Source organism: Kogia breviceps, chromosome 2 (assembly GCF_026419965.1).
Source record: "Kogia breviceps isolate mKogBre1 chromosome 2, mKogBre1 haplotype 1, whole genome shotgun sequence".
Classification (NCBI taxonomy): Eukaryota; Metazoa; Chordata; class Mammalia; order Artiodactyla; family Physeteridae; genus Kogia; species Kogia breviceps.
The window spans coordinates 199,348,512-199,370,886 of record NC_081311.1 but is presented as its reverse complement, the minus strand read 5'-3'; the positions used below and the strand labels follow the sequence as shown (position 1 = coordinate 199,370,886).

Here is a 22,375-nt window from a genome sequence, read left to right as displayed (position 1 = left end):
CACAGGTTTCCCAGGGCTTCCTCGGGGCCCTGGCAATGCTGGCGCGCGCAGACGCTCGTGGACGTTGGTGGAAGGCAGGAGGCAAAGTCTGCTTTGACTGGCACGTTGGTTTTGACGACTTGGCAAAATGGGGTCGGTCAGTTAGAGCTGTCAGTGCCGAGTGACGCGTTTTTCTGGAATAAGGAAGCTTAGATGGTTTGGTTTGTTGTTTCCCATTTCTGCCATGCTTGCCTTACCCTCTTAGCAAAACGATTTACCTTCCACCGAAGGTCATCTTGTGAGCCCTGCTCGATGAATCCCACTCAGACAGGCTTCCAGGGGTGGCACTGGTGGAAGCCAGGAGGCCCTCCGAGGAGCTGAGCGGCGACCTGGGCAGCGTGGAAGCAGAGCGCGTGCCGCGTCCACCAAGGGTCGTCCTCATTGCCTGGGGCGGCCAGCAACAGTGCTCGTGACAATGAATTATCTTTTTTTTAATTTGCTTTTTGTTACCCTGTCTCTTTTCCTCTAGTGATTGGCAGTGATGGTAAAAGCCAGCCTTCGCTGGACACTTAACTGCATTCCAGACACTGCACGGCTGTCCTTTAACCCCCTGAGCAACCAGTAGGAGGCAGGTGTTGCTGTAGCCCCATCTCACAGATGAGGAAGCAAGGCACAGGGACGTGTAGGAACTTGCCCAAGGTAACGGTCAGGAAGTGGAGGAACCCGCTGAAGCCGCTGCTGTCCAGGGTCTGCTCACTTAGTCCTCTGCTGCTGCCCTATCACCTTCATAAATTACTCAGCAGGAAGGACTGGCCCTGCTGCTTGTCTGGGGAGGGCTGTGGGTTGGGACAGGTGGTGTCCAGGGAGTGGAGGGGACAGAGTGAATGTCTTCTGCACCCTGGGTGGCCCAGAGCCCCCTAAGAGGTGTCCTGGCTTCCGCCTTGCCTCTACCCTGTGGCCCTGCTAGCACGTGAGTCATACATACCTTGATGCACAGGACTCTACAGCAGTTCCCACCTCACTCAGAAAAAGCCAGGGCCCTGGCTCTGCCCTGCAAGGTGCCATATGACCTGGCTCTGACTTCACGTCAACCCCTACCTTCTGCCTTGCCCTTTCTGCTCCAGACTCGTCCATTGTCCTCAGACCCATCTGCCTCAGGACCTTTGCATGTGCTGTCTTCCTGCCTAGAATACTCTTCTTCCAGCACCCTCCTGGCCCATTCTGTCACTCTCTTCAGTCTGTCTTAGTTTGGGTTCTCTTAAAAGCAGCGTGCGGGCCAAGGCTTAAAGGCTAGTGCTTCCGGCAATCAGAGAAGAAAAAAAAATAAAAGAAATACAAATTGGAAAAGAAGAAGTAAAACTGTCACTGTTTGTAGATGATATGATACTATACATAGAGAATCCTAAAGATGCCACCAGGAAACTAGTAGAGCTAATCAATGAATTTGGTAAAGTTGCAGGATACAAAATTAATGCACAGAAATCTCTTGCATTCCTATACACTAATGATGAAAAATCTGAAAGAGAAATTAGGGAAACACTCCCATTTACCATTGCAACAAAAAGGATAAAATACCTAGTAATAAACCTACCTAGGGAGACAAAAGACCTGTATGCAGAAAACTATAAGATTGTTGAAAGAAATTAAAGATGATACCAACAGATGGAGAGATATACCATGTTCTTGGATTGGAAGAATCAATATTGTGAAAATGACCATACTACCCAAAGCAATCTACAGACTCAATGCAATCCCTATCAAATTACCAATGGCATTTTTTACAAAACTAGAACAAAAAACATCTTAAAATGTGTATGGAAACACAAAAGACCCTGAATAGCCAAAGTAGTCTTGAGGGAAAAAAACAGAGCTGGAGGAATTAGACTCCCTGACTTCAGACTATACTACGAAGCTACAGTAGTAGTAGTAGTAGTAGTAGTAGTAGTACTGGCACAAAAACAGAAATATAGATCAATGGAACAGGATAGAAAGCCCAGAGATAAGCCCACGTAACTATGGTCAACTAATCTATGACAAAGGAGGCAAGGATATACAATGGAGGAAAGACAGTCTTTCCAATAAGTGGTGCTGGGAAAACTGGAGAGCTACATGTAAAAGAATGAAATTAGAACACTCCCAACACCATATACAAAAATAAACTCAAAATGGATTAAAGACCTAAATGTAAGACCGGACACTATAAAACTCTTAGAGGAAAACATAGGAAGAACACTCTTTGACATAAATCACAGCAATATCTTTTTTTTTGGTTTTTGGTTTTTGGGTTTTTTTTGTGGTACGTGGGCCTCTCTCCATTGTGGCCTCTCCCATTGCAGAGCACAGGCTCCGGACGCGCAGGCTCAGCGGCCATGGCTCACGGGCCCAACCACTCCGCGGCACGTGGGATCCTCCCGGACTTGGGCACGAACCTGCGTCCCCCGCATCGGCAGGCGGACTCTCAACCACTGTGCCACCAGGGAAGCCCTGGTCTCTGTCTTTTTGATGGAGTACATAGTATTCCACAGTGCAGATGTCCCAGGGTTTATGCCTTCACACCAGATGCCAGGCCCAGGGGTACAGCCGTCAGCAAAAGCACCCACGCGTCAGTGTGCAGTCGGGCAGTGTTGGTGCCACAGGAGAGAAAGCCGAGAAGGGGATGCAGGGCTGGCAGGGCCGGGGAGAAGGCGGTGCAGTTTGTGCAGGACGGTCAGGCCATCTGCCGGACAAGTGCTGAGGGCACCAGGGAGCAGCAAATGCAAGGTCCCCGAGGTCAGAGCACAGTGCCTGGGCCAAGGGGGTGGCTGCACGGGAGACCCCAGGGAGCAGCTGGAGGCCCCGCTGAGCTGTTGGCCCCTGTGCAGAGCAGCGCTGAGCTCTGCGCCCAGGGGAGAGAGGAGCTCACTTGCCCTGTGTGGACCGAAATGCGGTCAGGTGAGGCAGGGGGCCCAGTTTGGAAGTGGCCCTGGACAGGATGCGGGTAGACTCCTTGCTGGTGGTTCTTTCCAGGTTTTTCTTCCCCCAAACCCCGTGCTCACACGTCTCTGCATGGACGAGCATCCCCACGGAGCAGCTTCCTAGGAGTGGGGAGGGGCTGGGGTGTAAGCATTGCTAGACACACCCAGAGACGCCCCCAGGAAGACTTCGTTAGTCCGACACAGCGCACAGGAGTCCTCCTCCTGGCCAACCCAGGATGCTGTCGGTCCTGTTAGATTTTGGAAACCTCGTGCTTTGCGTTTTCCTCATGTCTGACTAGGTGGGGCATCCTTCCAGGTTTATAGCTCTTACCTGGTGTTTCTCTTTGTGGGAACAGTCTGTTCTTAGTCTTTGGTCTCTCTCTCCCCAGATATTAGCACCTTTCATTCTTTCATCGAATTAGCTAGAACGTCCCTGAAATGTTGAAGACCGAGCAGTAGACTTGCTTGTTTTGTTCCTGACTTTCACTGCAAAGAGCTGGCATTTGAGGTTCTCTGTGATTCGAGACCAATAAACAGCTTCCGTCGGAAGCCATAGCAAGATCCTCTGAGACTTCCTCCCTGTGGCCGTGACCGTCTCCTCTCAGAGTGTATAGACTTTATCTTCTGCAAATTTAACATTACAGCAGGGATGTCCAAGACTAGCGTGACTTAGCATCCTTCGCAGGTAACCTGTTTTTCCTGTTGGGATGTGGGTAGCATTTTCTTTTTCCTTGAAAACATCATTTTCATCAGGACATAGATGGGCCTTGACACTTCTCACATAATTTTGCCTGGTCCTCAGGGAGTCACGCAGATGCAGATCTGCCCGCAGGATGGTTTCCTTCACGTGTATCTTTCACTGTCCTTTCTGTTTCATTGCTATGGAGTCTTTTTCAGAAAGAGATGTTAATCTGCAGGTAAAAACGTGCCTTTAATATCAGCCCCTTCCCTGGGCGTGTTTAAAGCTTCTCACTCTCATCCTCCCCACCACTGAGGCTGAACTTGAGCTTTCCAGTTGTCTGTTGTGACGTTTTCACTTCAGTCTGCAGCTTTAGCTCATCCTTCGTTACGTGCTTCATCGAATCCGTCGTTTCTTGAGTTTTGTTTAGGGTACAGAGTTGGTGCTGCCCTAAGCGTGCTTGTGTCCTCGTGCCGTGGAGCTTGTGTGCATCTTGTCTTCACTGCGCTTCTTTTCAGAAGCTGCACGTTGGCTCTTTGCTGTTTATCTGGTTCATGAACGAGACAGGGTCTGATCAGACCTGCTGTTTTCCACAGTGTAATGTGGTTGGATTCTGCGCGGGTCCCCACCTTTGGCGGGTAGGGGAGCCTGAGTCCAGCACTGTCTCCTGCTCTGCGTGGCCTTGGGCAGGTCACCGGCCTGTTTGCCCACCCCTAGAAGGCAACGCTGGTGCGCCGTGAACGGCGATCATGCGGGTTACGTGAGCCGGCACGTGTCACGTCCTCAGCACAGTGTCCACAGGGCCCTCCCTGCGGCCTCTGGTCCAGGTGCCTGAGCGCAGGAAAGCTGCAGGGGCACATTCTGCTTTCTGGGGAGCCCCCTCGGTGAAGGCACCGCTGCCTGGGCCCTCCAGGCCTTCCCCCACTGCTCGGTGACTGAGGTGAGCCTTTGGGGACTGTGTCCGTGTGTCCCTTTGCCTTCTGGCCTCCTGACCTCCGAGCTCAGGAGGTTTATGCCCCCCACAGGGCGCAGGTTGTCTGGGTGCCTCTGGTTTCAGGAGCCCTCCTCTTCCTGCCCCTCCGGGCCCAGAGGAGGTAACAGCTCCCTCCCGCTAACTGGTTGCCCCCGAGCTGCACATCATCCGTAGTTTCCTGAACCCTGACCACACCCTTTCGTGCCGGGCCTCCCTCGACCTCTCCACTGGTGTGCATGAGTGCCCCCTTCCTCCAGGGACCTCGCAGGGGAGCACCAGCCCAGGTCCTGCATTTACCCTGTGACCTCTAAGTCCCCCGTCCTTAGGCTCCTGGTCAACCCCGCCTGCCCGGGCTGCTCACTGCCTTTGCTCATCCTAGCCTGTGACCCGTCAGTCTCTCATTTCAGCCCCGCTCCGCCCACCTACCCCCAAAGCACCAAAGCTAAACCTGTCCAAACGCAAGCGAAGTTATAGGAGTCCACTGCTTCCGGTGCTTCCGCAGCTCCTCGTGAACCCCAGATAACTCCACGCTGGCCTCGTACTGGTCCCTCCACCTCCCCACCCAACTCGCACACGCCTTAGCGCTCACTGGACCACCCTGTGCCCGACGCCCTGCTGCTGTAAGGGCCCCGCTGCCCTGCCCTCCTGACGCAGTGACGCCTGCTCCCGCAGCCTCATTTCTCCCTGAAGTCTCCCTGGCCCGCAGCCTGGTTCAAGGGCCTCCTGTAACTTGTGATGGCCAAGATTTCTGGACCCCGCTGCCCCCTCACATCACCTGGGGAGGCCATCAGCAACTTGGTGTCCGGGGCTGCGGCCACCTGATTCATGCGCCTGCGCAGTTCATGGAAGGTGGGAGCCCTGTGGATACGAGCGCAGAAGACGGACGATTGACCGCACCTCCTGCCGCGGCTCCTCCGGCGAAACGTGGAGAAAGATTCCCGTGGGACACTTTCGCCTGATGGCTGCACAAACCCCTGCCCCCTGAACCTCATGACCTTCTCTCGTTTGCCAGCGTCACTCAGGAGCCAGCATGAACGGGTGCGCTGACTACGCCCCCGGCCCCAGTGACCCTCCCCAGGAGCCTGTGGAGCGCTGGCCCAGCCAAGCCCCCCTCCGGGAGGACGCGGACGCGAGCGGTGGCACAAGCGAGAGCGGCTCGACGGGGCGGGACTCACGGGGCGGCGACTGCGGCGGCAGTGGCCAGGAGCTGGGGATGCCGGTGGGGCCGCCCGGCACCTGCCAGGGGTGGGTGTGCCTGAGGCCCCCAGGCTGAGGCCGGGCGCTTGTTTTCTCAGTGTCTCCTTCCCTGCGATTGCGATTGCTTTTGCAGTCTTTAAATCATGATGACCACGTTTTTTAAGACTTCTGAAAATCTTATTGACTCAGAATAACTAAAATGTGCTAGGGCCTGTCCTTCCTTATGACGGTGATTTTGGGAGTCAGACCGCCAGTAGCTAGACACCTAGCATGTGACCAGATCTTGGGAGGCAGAAGAGTCGGGGAACCCCTCGAGCAGCTACGGAACCGACGCCCCGTTGTTTATAGCAAACGAACTTCTCCTCTGGCCTTGGGTTTATATGTCCCAGTACTTAGTTTTTCCAGTGTCCAGAGGTTTCTTGTTCTTTTTCTCTTCAGCTCATATTTTTTCCCAATTGACTTGCTGTGGTGTAATCCAGCCTGTCATCGCTGGGTGGATGCGGGGGGAAGTGGATGGATACACTCTTCTGAGCTTGGCCTTTATTTTTTGTTTTTAGTCCAGGTACATTTAGCCTGATGATGGTGAAGTCTGAACACCACCCGTCCACGAGTGGCTGCAGGTAAGACCAGTTAGAACTCCCTCAGTTTAGAGATTTAGAGAGATGGAAAGATGTGTCATGAGATAAGGTTTTGGGGGGGATGCGACTTTTTTCCGGCTTCTGCTAGAACCTGTTAGTCTGAGCAGCCGTCCCCCTTGTGAACCCAGCCGAGCCCTTTCAGACGACTGTCCCACGGGCTGCTCACAGCCCCTGATGTTGCCCCAGACCTGTAGCTGCTCCGGCTCTCACTAAGCAGACCTTGTCTGCATCTTAGACATGTATCCGGAACACTCGCTTTTTTCTACGTGTTTGTAACAAACGTGTCCTTAATTTCATATTGACAGACGCTTTCACATCACCACTGGAGCAAAATCCAGATCTCTGTCCTGGGCATATGGGGCCTTTGCCATCGCCCCAGAGGCCCGACCCCATCACTCCCTCGGCACCCTCTGTCTAAACAGGCCCATCTCCCTCAGCAAGTGCCCCCTGCCCTTCCTCCGACCCCTTCCATGTCCTCGAGTCTGACGATCCTCCTTAGAAACCTCCTTTCCTCTCCAAGGCCTTCGCACATCATTTATGTCCTCGCCCCAGGATGCTACCGTGCTGCCCTCTGGGGTCTCCGTCACTGTCTGCCTCTCTGTCTGAGATGGGGGTGGGCAGAGCTCCACAGTGGGGCCTGCTGGCCGGGCTGTGGGTGGACCAGCAGGTGGGAGGGACACCCTCCGGCGTTCACCTGGGTCAGAGCACTGGTTCTCCCGGGCAGTTCCTCTCCCCGTTAGAGACACGAGGCGATGTCTGCAGACACTCGTGGTTGTCACAGCTGCTGGGGGCTGCTGCATCCTGCACGCCCACCCAGGAACACGTGGACCGCGGCGTTCTCACGCCCTGGTGGAGAAACTGGACCAGAGGCACGTTTCTTCCGAAAAGGGCACTTAGGGTACTGACGTCTTTCTTTAACTCCATAGCAGCGAGCAGTCCACCAAAGTGGACACCCACAAAGAGCTGATCAAAACGCTGAGGGAGCTGAAGGTCCACCTCCCTGCGGACAAGAGGGCCAAGGGGAAGGCCAGCACCTTGTTGACCCTCAAGCACGCCCTGAGGAGTGTGAAGCAGGTGAAAGGTGCGTCCGCCTCGTGCGTTTGTTCCAGCCTGTAGGAGAGTCAGTTTCACGTCTCCCCAAGTTAGAGCTTCAGTTGTGTTGATTTTCCAAAAGTCAGTCCTGACGTAGTCCTGACGTAGCAGAAGGAAGTTGGGGAAGTCTGATGAAATCTCAGCTGGTTGGAAATCTCAGTTCATCAGAAGTTTTCTGTTGTACTTTCAGAGGAAAAAAAAAAAAAAAGCAGGTAAGAAACCAGCTGATAAAAGAAACCTATTTACAACATGAAGCTTTCGTGCCCAGGGCTGGGGTCAGGTCACTTTCAGGAGTGTCCAGCACCTTCCAGGCTCTGGCTGGAGGGTTGTGACGTGTGTGTACGCCGGCGACATGAATAACCCCCAGCATTTAGCTGAGGGCTTGCCCCTCCTTTAAAAAATAATGTGAGGGGAAAAAAAGGAAACAAACGGCAACAAAAAAAGGAGACGATACAAGGAGGGTACTGCCTGATCTTATCCTTAAAGGACAGTATTTTCGAGCTGCTCCAGATTCAAGACCTTGGGCAGTTCATTTCTCGTTTCTCTAAAAATATGTGAATTTCCATCGTGGTGGTCTCTGCACCAGGAAGGCGGGCAGGCGGGACCAGGCGCCCCCTTTCCGTCACAGGCACACAGTAACAGGACCCACGTGATCCAGGTCCTGCCTCCCTCTGGGGTACGTTTGGGTTTTACTGTTAGGTGGAAGAACTCGTAAGAGCTTGCAAAGCCGGTCAGTGGAATCGACTGAGGCTTTGACCTGAGACGTGTGTGCAGAGCTCTTCACAGATGCAGTGCAGGAATCCACCAACAAACACTGCAGGTGCCAAAGGACCTGTGTCATCAAGCTCAGGCGCTTTACGCTGCGGCCGATTCCCGCTCCCTCTGCCGTAACTTCCAGTGGCGTGTAGTCTTCCTTCCGTTTTGCCCCTGTGGCCGTGGCCCTTCCGCTGAGCTGGGGCCCCTTCCCTGGGTCTAAGGTACACGCAGGTGCCTCTGTCTCCGGGGCAGGTACGGACCGCCCCGCCGCGGAGGCAGCACCGGCATCTCCAGTGCACTGTTCTGCCTACAGCCCAGCCCCGGAGACCAGGCCCAGGACGCCCACGCCGGGGGCCGCCTCAGCGCGGTTTAGCTGTTGGAGTCGGGCATCCCGGGTTCCACTCGCCTGAGGGCCCCCCTCTGGGTGGAGGTAGCTTTGTCACCCTGTACGGGGTGTCCCGGGATGAGCGGTCCTCGTCTTCAGTTCTGTTCTGAACAGTTCGTTCTGAAACAGGGTTGTTTCTCATGCCCGGTGTTTCTAAGAGTCGACTCTGTCTGGATGGGAGCGTCTGACCCCCGAGGGGCCAGATGCAGGGGCCGCCATGGCTGTCCTACGCGGAAACATTGGTGCTGTGTCACGGTTACGGGCCTCTGGGGAAAGTGAGGCTTAGGTAGAACCGTGTGGCCGCGTTGTTGAAAATAATGTGTCTTTCTTGTTTTAAAAATGTCTGTAATCAAAGGCCTTCTGATTTTTCAGGGAAAAGAATCCCGGATTTCTGTTTGTCTAGCCTTCACATTTCTCTGTGTTCTGTGCCCACTTTCTCATGAGAAAGGTAGAGCCCCAGCCATGAGCCAGGGCCGCCCTCAGCCCTCCCCTTGGTCTCGCCTGCAGCCAACGAGGAGTACTACCAGCTGCTGACGTGCAGTGAGGACGAGCCTGGCAGCGCCCACGCGCCCTCCTGCACGGTGGAGGAAATCGAGAGCGCCACCTCCGAGTTCATCGTGAAGAACGTGGTAAGCGCCCTAACCAGTGAAGTCTTCACCCAGGAGGCTCAGCTCAGGTGGCCGAGGTCTTCACCCAGGGGAGCTGGCTGAACCTCAGTTTCATAGCAGCAGGGTTGGGAGTTTCAGGAAACGAGTTCCCTGCTTCAAAGAAAAGAAAGTAAGTCAGGGATCCTGAAGTGGCGTCCGTGTTGCCGCTTGCGCTGTTCTCTGAGGCTGTCCTCTTGCGCTGACTCCACCCCACACCCCGAGTGTGTGTGAGTGAGCCCCCCTTGACCAAGGGCGGGGCCCGCACGGGGCGGGGGAGGGGGAAGGGACACACTAGGTGACGGTCAGTTCACTTGCGGGGCGGGCACTTGGTGAGACTCCGCAAGCTCATGCATTTTTAAGCAAAGCCCATAAAGGTGAGGCCTCCCTGGAGGTCTGGGGAAGGGGAGGGAGTTACCCCCGGTTCTCAGTTAATGAGAGGAAACCAGAGGGCAGGTGGGGACCCAGAGGTGCAGAATCGCAGCAGTGACGGCCTGCAGAAGGGGACTCGCCGGCCCTTCCCGTCTCTTTCCTCCCGTGCCCTCCCTGCAGCTCAACCCACAGGGGGCCCCGCCCCGAGCTCAGAGGGCCAGCCAGCGTGGGGAGAGCCCGTGGTGGGCCAGGGGGCCTGAGGCCTCCAGCCCCCCGGGCAACCCTGAGCCCCAGGAGAGAGAGGAAGAGGCCCCCTCCCCCTCCCGAATCACCCAGGCTGGACGCCAGGGAGCTCCATGCCCAGAGACCGAGCGGGTGACACAGCTGCAGGGAATGAGCACGGCTGGGGCTCCTTTGGGCAGCGGAACCCTGATGGGTGTTTTCAGATGATACCCCCCCCCCGGGACCCCAAGATATGTAAGAGGGGAAGCAGAGTTATCCTGGCCAGGGCTGAGGAGAGGGGCCCAGAGGCTTCCCCTGACCCTTCACGCGTCCTGCTCCCTTCCCGTCTGTTGGCCCGATTCTCTGCCCCTCAGGGGAGGGGGACCTGTCCAGTCCCCTCCAGCCCGGCCTCAGCAGAATCGTGTTCTCCGTTCCAGGACGTGTTTGCTGCGGCTGTGTCCCTGGTGACCGGGAAAATCCTGTACATCTCTGACCGAGTGGTCTCCATCTTCCACTGTAAGCGGGGCACCTTCCACGATGCCAAGTTCGTGGAGTTCCTGGCGCCCCAGGACGTGGGCGTGTTCCACAGCTGCACCACGCCGTGCAAGCTGCCGCCCTGGAGTGTCCGCAGCCGAGCAGGTGAGGGCCCCGCGCCGCCCGGGCTGCCTTGTCCTTCTCCACAGGCAGCATGGGGAGGGGGCCGAGCGGGGCCGCCCCCAACGTGGGGCTACTGCCCGCCTCCCCTCCGCTGGAGGCCTGCAGTAGGCCCCCGTGAAGGGGCCTGAGGCTGCCCTGTCTGTCCCAGGTGCAAGATTAAAGGTGGTTTGCTCACAATACATTTAGAGAGAGAAAAAAGTCTTTTCATAAATTTCAGAAAGGGAAAACTGCTTCAGAAGATCTTAAGACATGTCAGGCATTTTAGAAAGGAAGTTGATCGGAGCTGGGGTCTGGACATGAGGCTGCAGGGTCGGGGGAAGGACGGAGGTACATCTGGAAGGCTCCCTGCAGGTGGTGCAGTGATGTCAGCATAGCGGGGGGCTCTTCACCTCCACCAGAGGCCGCGCCATCCTCCCGGGCTCAGACCCCGGCCTTCCAGGCGCTTTAGGCTCTAGTCTGCGCCCAGGTGGCTGCTTCCTCGGACCTCGGGTCCCCCACCCGCCCCCGTGTTCCTGGCCACCGTCAAGTGTCGTGTCCTTGTCCTCCTGCAACACGGTTGGGGAGACTTTGTATCTGGAAGGCATGGAAGCTCTCTCGTGACCAGCAAGGACCTTCACATGAGTGGGTGCAGGAGGGGACCGGTTGACCAGACACATCTCAGCAGAAACATGGCATGGGGTCCTGGCAGAGGTACTGGAGAGGAGAGGGTCCCCACCAGCTCAGGCCTTTCAGTGACCAGGTGGCTGACAGCGTAAGTCCTGCAGCGTCTGTCCACCTGCATCTAGACTGTCATTAGCCCCTCGTTGGGCTCTGATTGCTCAGAGCTGAGGTGGACCCAAAGAGGAGAAGCCAAGAGAAACGAGCAGGAAATGGGCAAGGCCGGGAGTCACCCCAGAAAAGCTGGGCCTCAGTCATGATCTTAACCAAGAGCCAGCCCTGGCCACGTCACCCAAAGCTGACTCCCATTTCGTCCTTGGCTCCTGGGTCAGCATCTCTGCTCACGTCGAAACGCTCCTCAGCCCACCGTCACCACCTCCTGGATCTTGGGTCCCTCCACGCCATGGGGCTCCCCGCGTCCCCCTGCTCCCAGGCAGCCGGCAGCGGGGCCCTCACCGTCACAGCCACCTTTCAGCAGCTGTTCCTCCCGGACAACAGACAACCCGAGGCCAGGAGCGCAGTTGGCTTTAGGGTTGACTCATTAAAGGAGGAGACACTCGCTCCCCGTTTCAGAGGTAGAGCTGTCTGCTTTCTCCCAAAGCCCCAGCCCCAGGGCTGTGCAGTCAGATCACTAAAGTTTGTGGTGCACGTTACCAGGACCTGTCGATGCTGGGTCACTGCGTGGAGGGAGGGAGGCAGCTCTGCGTGTGGAGTCACAGCACCAACAGGCCGGCGCCATCGCACCAGGGTGCTTTTGCCACTGAATTTTTGTCTGAATAGAAAATAAGGACCAGGTGACTTCCTGAAGTCACCTTTCCAGGCCGGAAATTTTATATCATTTTCCCCAACCGGCAACCATCTACTTTTCCTCATTTCTTTTGAGTAGAGGAAGCTTTACGTGAAAGACCGAAGTCTGAGATTCCTTTTTCTAAACTGCGTTTATTGTGGAAACACCATTCCGTCATCTCTGATGAGGTCACCCAGTCGAACTCATGTTTTCACTAGACATTTTACATTTTAAAGTAAGTTAATATTTAGGAAAAGGATTGATGTAAGCTGTGAAATGCCCTGAGTTGCTTCTGTTAGAATTAAATATCCCCCCAAATGTGTAGGTTGAAATGTCCAGGGCTTTACATGCAACAGTTCTGCACGTCAGTCAGTGCGCCTTCCACAGGGAAACTGGTCATTAGTTAGCGTGTTCGTAGCAGCGCTTTTAGCGTGGCATCATTTGGTGAGTGCACGCTCGTGGAATAGATTTCTCCTTGGTCAGAACTGTGGTACAAGGTTCTAACCTCAGGGCTCTGCTCAGTGCCAGGTAAATCTGCATCACACCTTGACTCTCGATTCTCCTGCTTCTGCCTGGCCTGTGGGAAATAAAAGCACCGTCCCTGGTCAGTGGTGTAACTGGGTGAGTGACTGGGGCCTTTTCTTTTAGACTCTTTTACTCAAGAATGCATGGAGGAGAAATCTTTCTTTTGCCGCGTCAGGTAAGCCCAGGTTTTCCTGAATTTCGTTGCACAGACTTTTCATCCTAAGGGCCTCTCGTGAAGGTGGAGGAGGTGCCGGGGTGCCCTCCGCATGCCGCCTGCCGAGGCCCCAAGCCTGCCCAGGCCCCGCTCTTTGCGGCTGAGGTGCTGCAGGAGCGTCCCCGCCACACAGCCGGAGTGTTCCTGAAAAGTCCGCGTGGAAACACGTCTCCATAAGCAGAGTTATTTGTTTTGTTTTGTTTTGTTTGGGGAGGGGGGGGCCGCCACTCGGCTTCTGGGATCTTAGTTCCCTGACTCGGGACTGGACCCAGTCCCCGGCAGCGAAAGCGCCGAGGCCTAACCGCTGGGCCGCCGGGGAATTTCCGAGCCGTGTTTTAAATGTGCACAGGTGTTAAGACAGCCCGGTCAACGATGGAGCAGTTTGCCTGCTCCTCGGGGGGAATGTCGGCCTGCGGAGCCCAGACTTGCTGTCCGTGACCCGGGAAACTGGCCGGCAGCCCCCACCTGGGAAGGCGTGAACCCCAGGGTCCGCGAGGGCCCCGGAAGTGTGTGTGGCCTATGGTTCGAGTGAACGTTTTTTCACGGAGAGCCCCATAGCTTTCCCAACAGGCTTTTGGCCCCAAATCGAGTGACCAGTTGAGCGTCCAGCTGCAGTATCAGGAGTGAGCCTGGCCAGACACTGGCCCCCTCAGAAGCTGGGGCTGGGACCCCACTGTTGGAGTAGCATCCTCTCCCCAATTAAAATGCAAACTACTCCAGAGAAGGGCCCCTGAAGCGCCCATGGCTCAGGCCGGTGACCCTCCAGTTAACCCCACACTGTCACCGGACAGCTGAGGGTGAGGACAGAGGAGCGGGGTTGGGGGTTCCAGACCCTCGGGTGGGACGGAGGCGCAGACCATAGACCGAGGGAGCACGTCCGGCTCGGCCTGGGTCCCCAGGTGAGGGGCCTGGCTCTGTTCTGCAGGTGTCCATGCAATAAATAAAAGGATTGCTGAGACATAACAGCTGCTGGGGGAGAGGTGACCAGCAATAAAGGATGATTCCTTCGGTCGTAATCCCAAACCTCTCATATGCCCTCCTCTGCAGTGTCGGCAAAAACCATGAGAGCGAAATCCGCTACCACCCGTTCCGCGTGACGCCCTACCTGGCCGAGGTGCGCGACCAGCAGGGCGCCGAGAGCCAGCTGTGCTGCGTGCTGCTGGCAGAGAGGGTGCACTCGGGCTACGAAGGTAACGGCTGGCCCAGGCCACTCCCTCACTTCCTCCCGGGGCTCAGATACATGTGTGTGAGGTGGGCTCCCGGCCCCTGCCTCTCCCCAGCCTCGGGCAGAGCCTCCATCTCCCTTGAGACTCGGCGCCTGCCTCTGTCACCTGGCCCTCCCTGTGATCCCATCCAACCACCTCTCCTTGTCCGCGAAAGACCCCGGGCCCTGTCGTCTCTCACCTGGGTCCAGCCAGTCGCCGGACCGTGGGTGCCTTCCCCTTTCCCTGGCCACGGCCTTCCGTCCACGTAGCCTTGCTGCGTCCAGGGCCCACGTCCCTTCTGTCCTCGCACTCCCCGGCCTCTAAGGTGCAGAACCCCAAAGCAGCCACCGCCTGAGAAGTAAGTGCTGGGCATTCCTCCCTGCTCTCCTTGGTCCGTCCCACCTCCTGCGGGAGGTCCCGGCCTCCGCTATGGCCTGGCTCCTGCAGACCAGCTGTGGAGCCTCCAGAGCCCAGCGTTACCCTGACCCCCAGTCTCTGTCCTGATGTTTCCTCCCCTAGGGCTCCTCCCCTCCACCTCAGCCTGTGGAAACCCAGTCGTCACAGCAGGCTTACCTCACCGGGTGTCCTTTTCGGGACCTGCTGGCTCCTCAGGCCACCCCCTCCCAGAGGACCCCAGGCACTTTGCCACGCTGCTTGTATCCTTCCAGCAGCCCCTCCTCGTAGGCTTTCTTGTGGCACGGCCTCGCGCTGGCCGCAGGACCTGGCCAGGAACCTAGGTCCTCACCATGGCGACTCAGCAAGTCACGGGATTTCAAAATCCTCTGAAAGCAGGGCCATCTGTAACTCCTGAACCACAGGGATCCAGTCCAGTCCAGGTTTAATTGTATTTATAACTGTCTCTCAGTGGTTAATGATGTCTTTTTGTTTTCTTTTTTATTTTTGGTGCGGTACGCGGGCCTCTCACTGCCGTGGCCTCTCCCGTTGCGGAGCACAGGCTCCGGACGCGCAGGCTCAGCGGCCACGGCTCACGGGCCCAGCCGCTCCGCGGCACGTGGGATCTTCCCGGACCGGGGCACGAACCCGCGTCCCCTGCATCAGCAGGTGGACTCTCAACCACTGCGCCACCAGGGAAGCCCAATGATGTCTTTTTTTAAAAGGCATTTCTTAAAAGTGATAGAAATGTTTTAGGTATATGAGTTTCTTTCATATGTTTGATGGATTCCCACATATAGAACATTCTCTTCTAAATATTCAGTAAAGACCTAGAGGGGTTACTCAGATCTCAGCAAGTTATTCCCCAAAATGATCAGAGTCTCCTTCAAGAACGAAAAATTTTGGAATTTTGAATGTTTTGTCCATGAATTTGGTAGTTGAGGAAAATTCTGCGTATGTGACTTCCTTTATGAAAATTACTCTTCACCTTAGAAACTGTGAAGTCCCAGTACAATGACGTTTGCTGAGAATTTTGAATCCGAATACTTTTTACTCCTTTTTTTTTTTTTTTTTTTTTTTTTTTCCGGTATGCGGGCCTCTCACTGTTGCGGCCTCTCCCGTTGCGAAGCACAGGCTCCGGACGCGCAGGCCCAGCGGCCATGGCTCACGGGCTTAGTTGCTCCGCGGCACGTGGGATCTTCCCGGACCAGGGCACGAACCCGCGTCCCCTGCATCGGCAGGCGGATTCTCAACCACTGTGCCACCAGGGAAGCCCCTTTACTCCTTTTAAAAAAGTAATTTGTTCAGTTCATTCTTGTTGGATCTTAAACATCATGCAGACGGCCTTCCAGCAGGATTTTGCTGAAAGAAGCCTAAACCTCACCACGTGGTTCTGCTAACATGGCAGTTCCTAGCTTTCTAGACTAAAACTGGTCCACAAAGAAGTTAACAGGTCTGGCTGGTGGTCACCAAGCGTAGGGTCTGTTCTTCGCCCTTCAGGAAGTGCTCTGTTATTCAGAGTCCACTTTTAATTTTTCCTCTAGTTCCCCATCATTCTGAATCGATCGGCACGTGGTGTTTTCCAGTAGTCGCGGTATGCCTACACAAAGTACGTATGTCTTAGAATCGGAAATTTGTGCAAAATTCTTTTCTTTCAGCCCCTAGAATCCCTCCTGAAAAGAGAATTTTTACGACCACACATTCGCCAAATTGTTTGTTCCAGGACGTGGACGAAAGGTAAGCGATGCAGCGCCGCCCCCCTGCCAGCGCTCGCCTCTCCCGCGGCCCTGGCCTTGAAGTCAGTATCGCATCCTTTATGTCAGCCGGTCGCCCCCTCTCCCCAGATATTTTGTGTTTCAGCGTTACCTTGGTAGTTACTTAATAACTAAGTAAAGCTCAATCAATTTTCATGTTTTTGACGCTGAAGCTGTTTAGCTAAAGCTAAGGCTGCATGTTATGTGTAAGAATCAACTAAAACATTTAATTATACATAGACAATGAGAAAATTATGGAATTACACTAAAAACCTCCTGAGGTATGGACGCTGTGTAGATGGGGCCTTCTAGGGAGCTGATCATCGTTCTAACTGCGCCTGTCCTTATCACCTTGTTTAATAAACCCGTTTCAAAAATTGGACACTTGAGTAAAGGCTGGTACAACCGCGGACCGTGTGCCTGGGGCAGCGTTAGGACACCCTTGGCAGGATCCCAGCACAAGTGCGTCTTCCAGCCTGCGTGCCACAGGCCGCTACAGGGAGGGGGCCACCTCGTACCTCTGCCCAGAGCCCACTCGGACTCCCCTCCTGCGCCTGCCACCCAGGGTGCTGTAGCTGGTGCCCACGGCCCCGCTGGAGTCGGGAGCACTGACCGTTCGGAGAGGGCTCTGGGTTCTCCGGCATCGGGTCAAGGGCCCTGTGTGACGACCCCGGCTCCTGGGCAGACGCGCGGAGAATGCCGCGGCTGCCGGCAGCGATCGGGGAGAAGTCTCCCGGGAAGACACACGGGCAACGCGCCGGGCTTCATGCAGTGGCACCCGTGGGGGGTCAGGACCTCCTCACTGCCCGCACCTGGTCTGGGGACGCGAGGCGCCCCCTCGGACGCAGGCCACGGGGCCCGCTGGACAAGTTCTGCCCTTGGGCAGCCAGGGCCCATCAGTCTCCACCAGCCCCTGACTGCTCAGGTGAGCCGTGCCGGCCGCCTGCGGCAGAATCTCCGGAGGGACAGCGTCGAGGTGCAGGTTCCCAGCCCCACCCAGCCCTGCCCAGCAAGATCTTGGAGTGGGGGAACTGGGAGCTGCGTCTGTGTAGCAATCCCAGGATAATTTTTATTCCTCCAAAAGACTGAGAACTCCTGTCTGCAGCTACCCCAGATGTCCACTCATTTGTGTGCAGGAGGGCCGGTGAGCAGGTCGTCACGGGCCAGCAGGCTGCAGAGCCTTCCTCAGCAAAGCCCAGTGGGCAGCCCAGCCCACGAGCCCAGGCTGGCCGGGGGCTCCTCCCTCTCCTCCTCGGGCCAGGCCTTGACCAGGGACGTTCTGCACATCCTGTCCAAAGGGAGACACGAGGCCCAGATAGCACACCTCCGACGAGGAGGAGGGAATCCGAGAATGGCGCCGGGCCCAGGAGGAAGTTCTACCCCACACAGAACAGGCAGCCTCCACTCTAGCAATGCGGGAGGACGTCCTCCACCAGAGCGGAAGGGTTTGGGGAAACAGCTGTTGGGAGGAAAGGAGATGGGCCTGGGAAGGGGAAGGCCGCTTCCCCTTCCCCGCTCAGGAGCGGGGGCGGCCGCTGAGCTGGCAGAGAGTGCTGGACACGCCGAGGGGACGACGGGGACTGCAGGAGCTCAGTGCGAGACCTTTGCCCAGAAAGCAAAGCAGCAGCTCCAGGGAAGACCTGACGGGCACAGGGCGGCGCTCCCCAGCCAGTGGTGGCGACTCCTGGCGAGCCGCGGCCCGTTGGGCCGGACACAGTGGCCACACTTAGAGCAGAAGAGCGCCCTGAGCTGGAAAAGACCACGCGGGCGGCGTCTCCCGGTGCCGGCAAACGTGTTAAAAAAGGAAGCCCACGTCAGGCCACATCTAGCCAAACTTATGAGTGACACAAAACAAGAAGAAGGTCTTAGGAGAAGAAAACAGCACGGTCCCGATCGATTCTTTCGGGAACTCAGACGCAGGGCTGAAGCTCTGAGCCTGTAACGGGCAGGCACTCGCAGGGCCTTATTTCCTATTGAAGACCCTCAGCGATGCTGCCGTCGTTCATTTGCCAATTAGTTAAAAGACTGACTGTTTCTTGCTTAGCACGATACCCAGATTTTGGTCTTTGGGGAATTTGGAGTCAGACTCGTTCCTGGAGACGGTCGGCTGCCCCATTTGGAGGCTGTGTTCTGGCTCGTGTCCTGAAGCACAGCCGTGACCCCGTGTGCGCTTGCTTTGCAGGGCGGTCCCCCTCCTGGGCCACCTGCCCCAGGACCTGGTCGAGACCCCTGTGCTCGCGCAGCTGCACCCCAGCGACAGGCCCCTGATGGTCGCCATCCACAAAAAGAGTAGGTCCCCTTCTCACGGTCCACCCTGGGGGCGTGGGCGAAGCTGGTGCTCTCTGCGAGTGTCTTCCCGAGGGCAGCGCCCACTGGGCGGGGTCCGCTGGGCTGCGGGCAAGGGGTGTCCCGCCTCCTGCCTGAGTCCTGGCACTGTCGGCTGGTGGGGAGTCGCCCTCGGCCCGAGTCCTCGGCCTCTCATCTTTTTTGGCTTTGCCAGCAGGCGGGAGGAGGAGAGACGGGGTCGGCTGTGGTGGGGGCTATGGGGGTGGTCTGCCCGGGCCAGGGGCTGGACGACACGTGTCCCCACCAAGCCCAGGCCTCACCGGCACACGTGACGCTGAGCGTCCCGCTGGCAGCAGACCTGTGAAGCTCGCAGGGACGTGTGTCCTAAAACACGTAAGGGCGCTGCTGCAGACAGTCCCCGGTCGCAATTTCAAGCAAGACGGGGGATTGAAAGTGGCGGCTTTGAAGAGGTATTGGCATCTCCTAAGTTTTCAGATGATTCCAGAATCAAGTGCATCTCCACGTGTCTTTTCTTGTACCGCGAACACCAGTTGACTCTCTTCACGCCCTGAACTCTGTTTTCGCTCTCCTAGTCGCGCAGTCCGGCGGGCAGCCTTTCGACTATTCCCCGATCCGGTTCCGTGCCCGGAACGGGGAGTACGTCACACTGGACACCAGCTGGTCCAGCTTCATCAACCCGTGGAGCAGGAAGGTCTCTTTCATCATCGGGAGGCACAGAGTCAGGGTGTGAGTGCTGCAGTTCCCGGGGGGGGGGCTGGGAGACCAGGGCCCAGGTCACCTCCCACCACGTACCTGTGCTGACCTGCCCCCTGCCCCCTGGGGGGCCCGGGCCTGGGGGGGGGTGAGGAAGGTGGTGCGCCGCCGGGGTGGGGGGTCCTGCAGAGAGGAGGGCGGGGCCCCGACTCACAGAGACAAATGAAAACCACGCAGGGGGCCTTTGAATGAGGACGTGTTCTCAGCTCAGCCGCGCGGGGAGGAGAAGGCCCTGCAGCCTGGCACCCAGGAGCTCACGGAGCAGATCCACCGGCTGCTGGTGCAGGTGGGCGGACTGCCTGCACACCCTCCCTCCTGCCCCCGCGGCAGCCCAGAGCTGCCCTGAGGCCTGCCGCGCCCCCCTCCCCCCGTTTTCAGGCCCTTCTCCTCCTTCCAGCGCTGCGCTGCGCCCTGCTGCCATGGTGGTGGTTTCTGTCCCACCCGCAGGGGCCTTGCCCGCGTGGGGGCTGCCCCCGCCTCGCACGTTCGGGGCGTCTGGGTCTGAACCACAGCTCTGGGCAAGTGGCTGAAGGGCGCACCCCTGCACCCCAGCCCAGTCCCCACGTTCCAGGCACCAGCCAACACGTGGCCCCCGTGGGTGGAAGGGGGCGGGGGCATCCCTCCAACGCGGGCCGTCGCGCTGGCCCCAGGGGGAACTGAGGACGCCCCTCCCTGTCCCTGGGGACACAGCAGTCAAGACAGACTCCTGCAAGCACGTGGGCCCCACGAGGAGTGGCCTCCTGCTTCTCGGTTCCGGGGGCTATGGGAGCTGTCAGGCACCTTGTTTTATTTCCAAGCCCCGTGGCCGTGGACTCCGTGTTGGTGGAGTCCCCTGGGGACTGGGATCCGGGACGGCCCCGTGGGTGGAGCCCGGGAGCCCACTGCAGCCTGACCCTGGGTCCAAGCCCGGCCCCACCTGGTCCCCGCCGAGGGCCCCCGGGCAGATCGCGGTGCCTCTGAGAAAAGGCTGGCGCGCCGCGGCCCGTCCAGAGTCCTTCTGTGGCTGTCTCGCCAGCCTGTCCCACACAGCAGCTCCAGCGGCTATGGGAGCCTGGGCAGCAGCGGGTCCCACGAACACCTCCTGAGCCAGACCTCCTCCAGCGAATGCACCGGCCAGGAGGACCCCTGCCGGAGGAGAGCCGTACGTGCCCCTCTGTCCCCCTCTGTCCCTCTCTGTCTGTCATCTGTGACTCAAATGTCTGAGCACTTTTGAACCAGCCCTTGCTGGGGCCGAGCCTTTCCGACCTCACCTGCTTCTGGCATCTCTGAACTTGGCTCACCTGGGACTTGCTGTGTAACCTCGAAAGGGTGGAGGCAGCCACAGACTGGCTAGAGGTTCAGGTGAAAATTATTTAACAGGCCAATCAAGCAAAAGTAAGGATTTAACTGTAGGGTTAGGGTTAGAAAGAAGAAAATGTGACCTGCCATTCCCTTTACTTCTTCTTCAGAATCGTAAAATCTGCCTCTCAGGTCTCATTCAGAACTTGCTTCTGTTGCTGGGATTAACCCTGCTTTTCTCTTTCCAGGGTGGGGCAAAGGCTGCGGGGTCTGCCAGGGTGAATGATGTGTTTTTCTTTCAGGAGATTTGTAAAAATGGTAACAAGGTCAAAAGCAAAAGTCCTTATCCGGATGAATCTGGAGAACAAAAGAACAAGTCTGCTGCAGGTAACAAATGATCCAGCATTTCCTTAGTGAGACTTCAGCGTGGTGACATGAAGAGGTGGGAAGCTGTACTGCCGGCAATTATTGTTATAAATGTTATTCCCGCCAAGTCATGTTTGAAAAGACCGACCCTCCCCAAGGCAGGGAACGTCGATTGACCTTAAGGCGCCTGTGATCTTATTGGCCCTGAAAGTTTCAGGAGTTCAAGTGAAGAACTGACCTTTCCCACTGCTGAGTCCCTGACCCTGGGGACAGGCCGGACAGAGTGCTGCAGAGAGAGCACCCCCCAGGCCCCCCTGCGGACGGCACAGCAGTGCTGGCCCAGCAGGGCTGCACGAATACCGGGCTGTCACCGGGTCTCTGCGTCCGTCCGTGAAGCATATTCTGAGGCCCCAGCCTTATTTTTAGGTAGAATTAAAGTGCTTTGTAAGTATAAAGTGTACTCTGGGGGAAACAAGGACTAACTGAAAAAACAATGTTGTCGTCCCTCCAGGAATGCAAAGCAGTCCCCTGGCTCAGATGAAAGCTGTTCCCGCCACGGAAAAGGACAGCTCCAGGGCCGGCCTTCCCGAGGAGCTGGCCTTCAAGGACCCGCTCGCCGGCTCCTACCAGCAGATCAGCTGCCTGGACAGCATCATCAGGTGCGGCCCTTCGGGCCTCCCTCCCCACCCAGCTGCTCACACTGCGGGGTTCTCTGTTACACGAAGCCCTTTATCACCCGCCCACAGGTACCTGGAGAGCTGCAGTGAGGCCACCACCCTGAAGAGGAAGTGTGAGTTCCCGGCACACCTGCCCACGCCAAAGGTCAGCGACAAGTGCAAGGCCACCGCGGGCGCCGGGCCACACACCGCAGGTACGTGGTTCGTTGGAGCTGTGAACTGCGGGATAACTTAGACCCTCTCTAGTGGGATCAGGCATCATTTGAGGTCCTGGAGCCCCTTCTTCCAGGAGGGTTCTGAGCAGCTTCAGGGACACGGTATTGGGGTACAGGCTATTTTTTAAATTAATTTATGTATTTTGGCCGTGTTGGGTCTCCGTTTCTGTGCGAGGGCTTTCGCTAGTTGCGGCGAGCGGGGGCCACTCTTCATTGCGGTGCGTGGGCCTCTCACTGTCGTGGCCTCTCTTGTTGCGGAGCACAGGCTCCAAATGGGCAGGCTCAGTAGCTGTGGCCCACGGGCCTAGCCGCTCCGCGGCATGTGGGATCTTCCCGGACCGGGGCACGAACCCGTGTCCCCTGCATCGGCAGGCGGAGTCTCAACCACTGCACCACCGGGGAAGCCCTAGGCTATTTTTTAATTTTTTTTTTTTTTTTTTTTGCGGTACGCGGGCCTCTCGCTGCTGTGGCCCCTCCGGTTGCGGAGCACAGGCTCTGGACGCGCCAGCCCAGCGGCCATGGCTCATGCGCCCAGCCGCCCCGCGGCATGTGGGATCCTCCCGGACCGGGGCACGAACCCGTGTCCCCTGCATCGGCAGGCGGAGTCTCAACCACTGCGCCACCAGGGAAGCCCCCTAAGCTATTTTTTAAATGACCAAAGTAGCTCAGAAATTCTTATGAGCTGGAGATAAAGGT

At 57.1% G+C, this 22,375-nt stretch overlaps 1 protein-coding gene across 1 annotated transcript in view; it reads left to right on the top strand.

The window, feature by feature from the left end:
• Positions 1-22,375, top strand: part of PER2 (period circadian regulator 2) — a 39,249-nt gene that overhangs the window by 3,830 nt on the left and 13,044 nt on the right. Inside the window, exons 2-16 of the mRNA XM_059052765.2 lie at positions 5,598-5,830; positions 6,340-6,402; positions 7,347-7,501; positions 9,161-9,282; positions 10,329-10,530; positions 12,641-12,692; positions 13,779-13,921; positions 15,988-16,066; positions 18,266-18,372; positions 18,963-19,116; positions 19,321-19,429; positions 20,159-20,284; positions 20,724-20,808; positions 21,299-21,446; positions 21,534-21,658. Coding sequence (XP_058908748.1) covers positions 5,616-5,830; positions 6,340-6,402; positions 7,347-7,501; positions 9,161-9,282; positions 10,329-10,530; positions 12,641-12,692; positions 13,779-13,921; positions 15,988-16,066; positions 18,266-18,372; positions 18,963-19,116; positions 19,321-19,429; positions 20,159-20,284; positions 20,724-20,808; positions 21,299-21,446; positions 21,534-21,658 — 1,885 coding nt within the window. The 5' untranslated portion in view covers positions 5,598-5,615. The remainder of the gene's footprint in view (positions 1-5,597; positions 5,831-6,339; positions 6,403-7,346; positions 7,502-9,160; positions 9,283-10,328; positions 10,531-12,640; positions 12,693-13,778; positions 13,922-15,987; positions 16,067-18,265; positions 18,373-18,962; positions 19,117-19,320; positions 19,430-20,158; positions 20,285-20,723; positions 20,809-21,298; positions 21,447-21,533; positions 21,659-22,375) is intronic.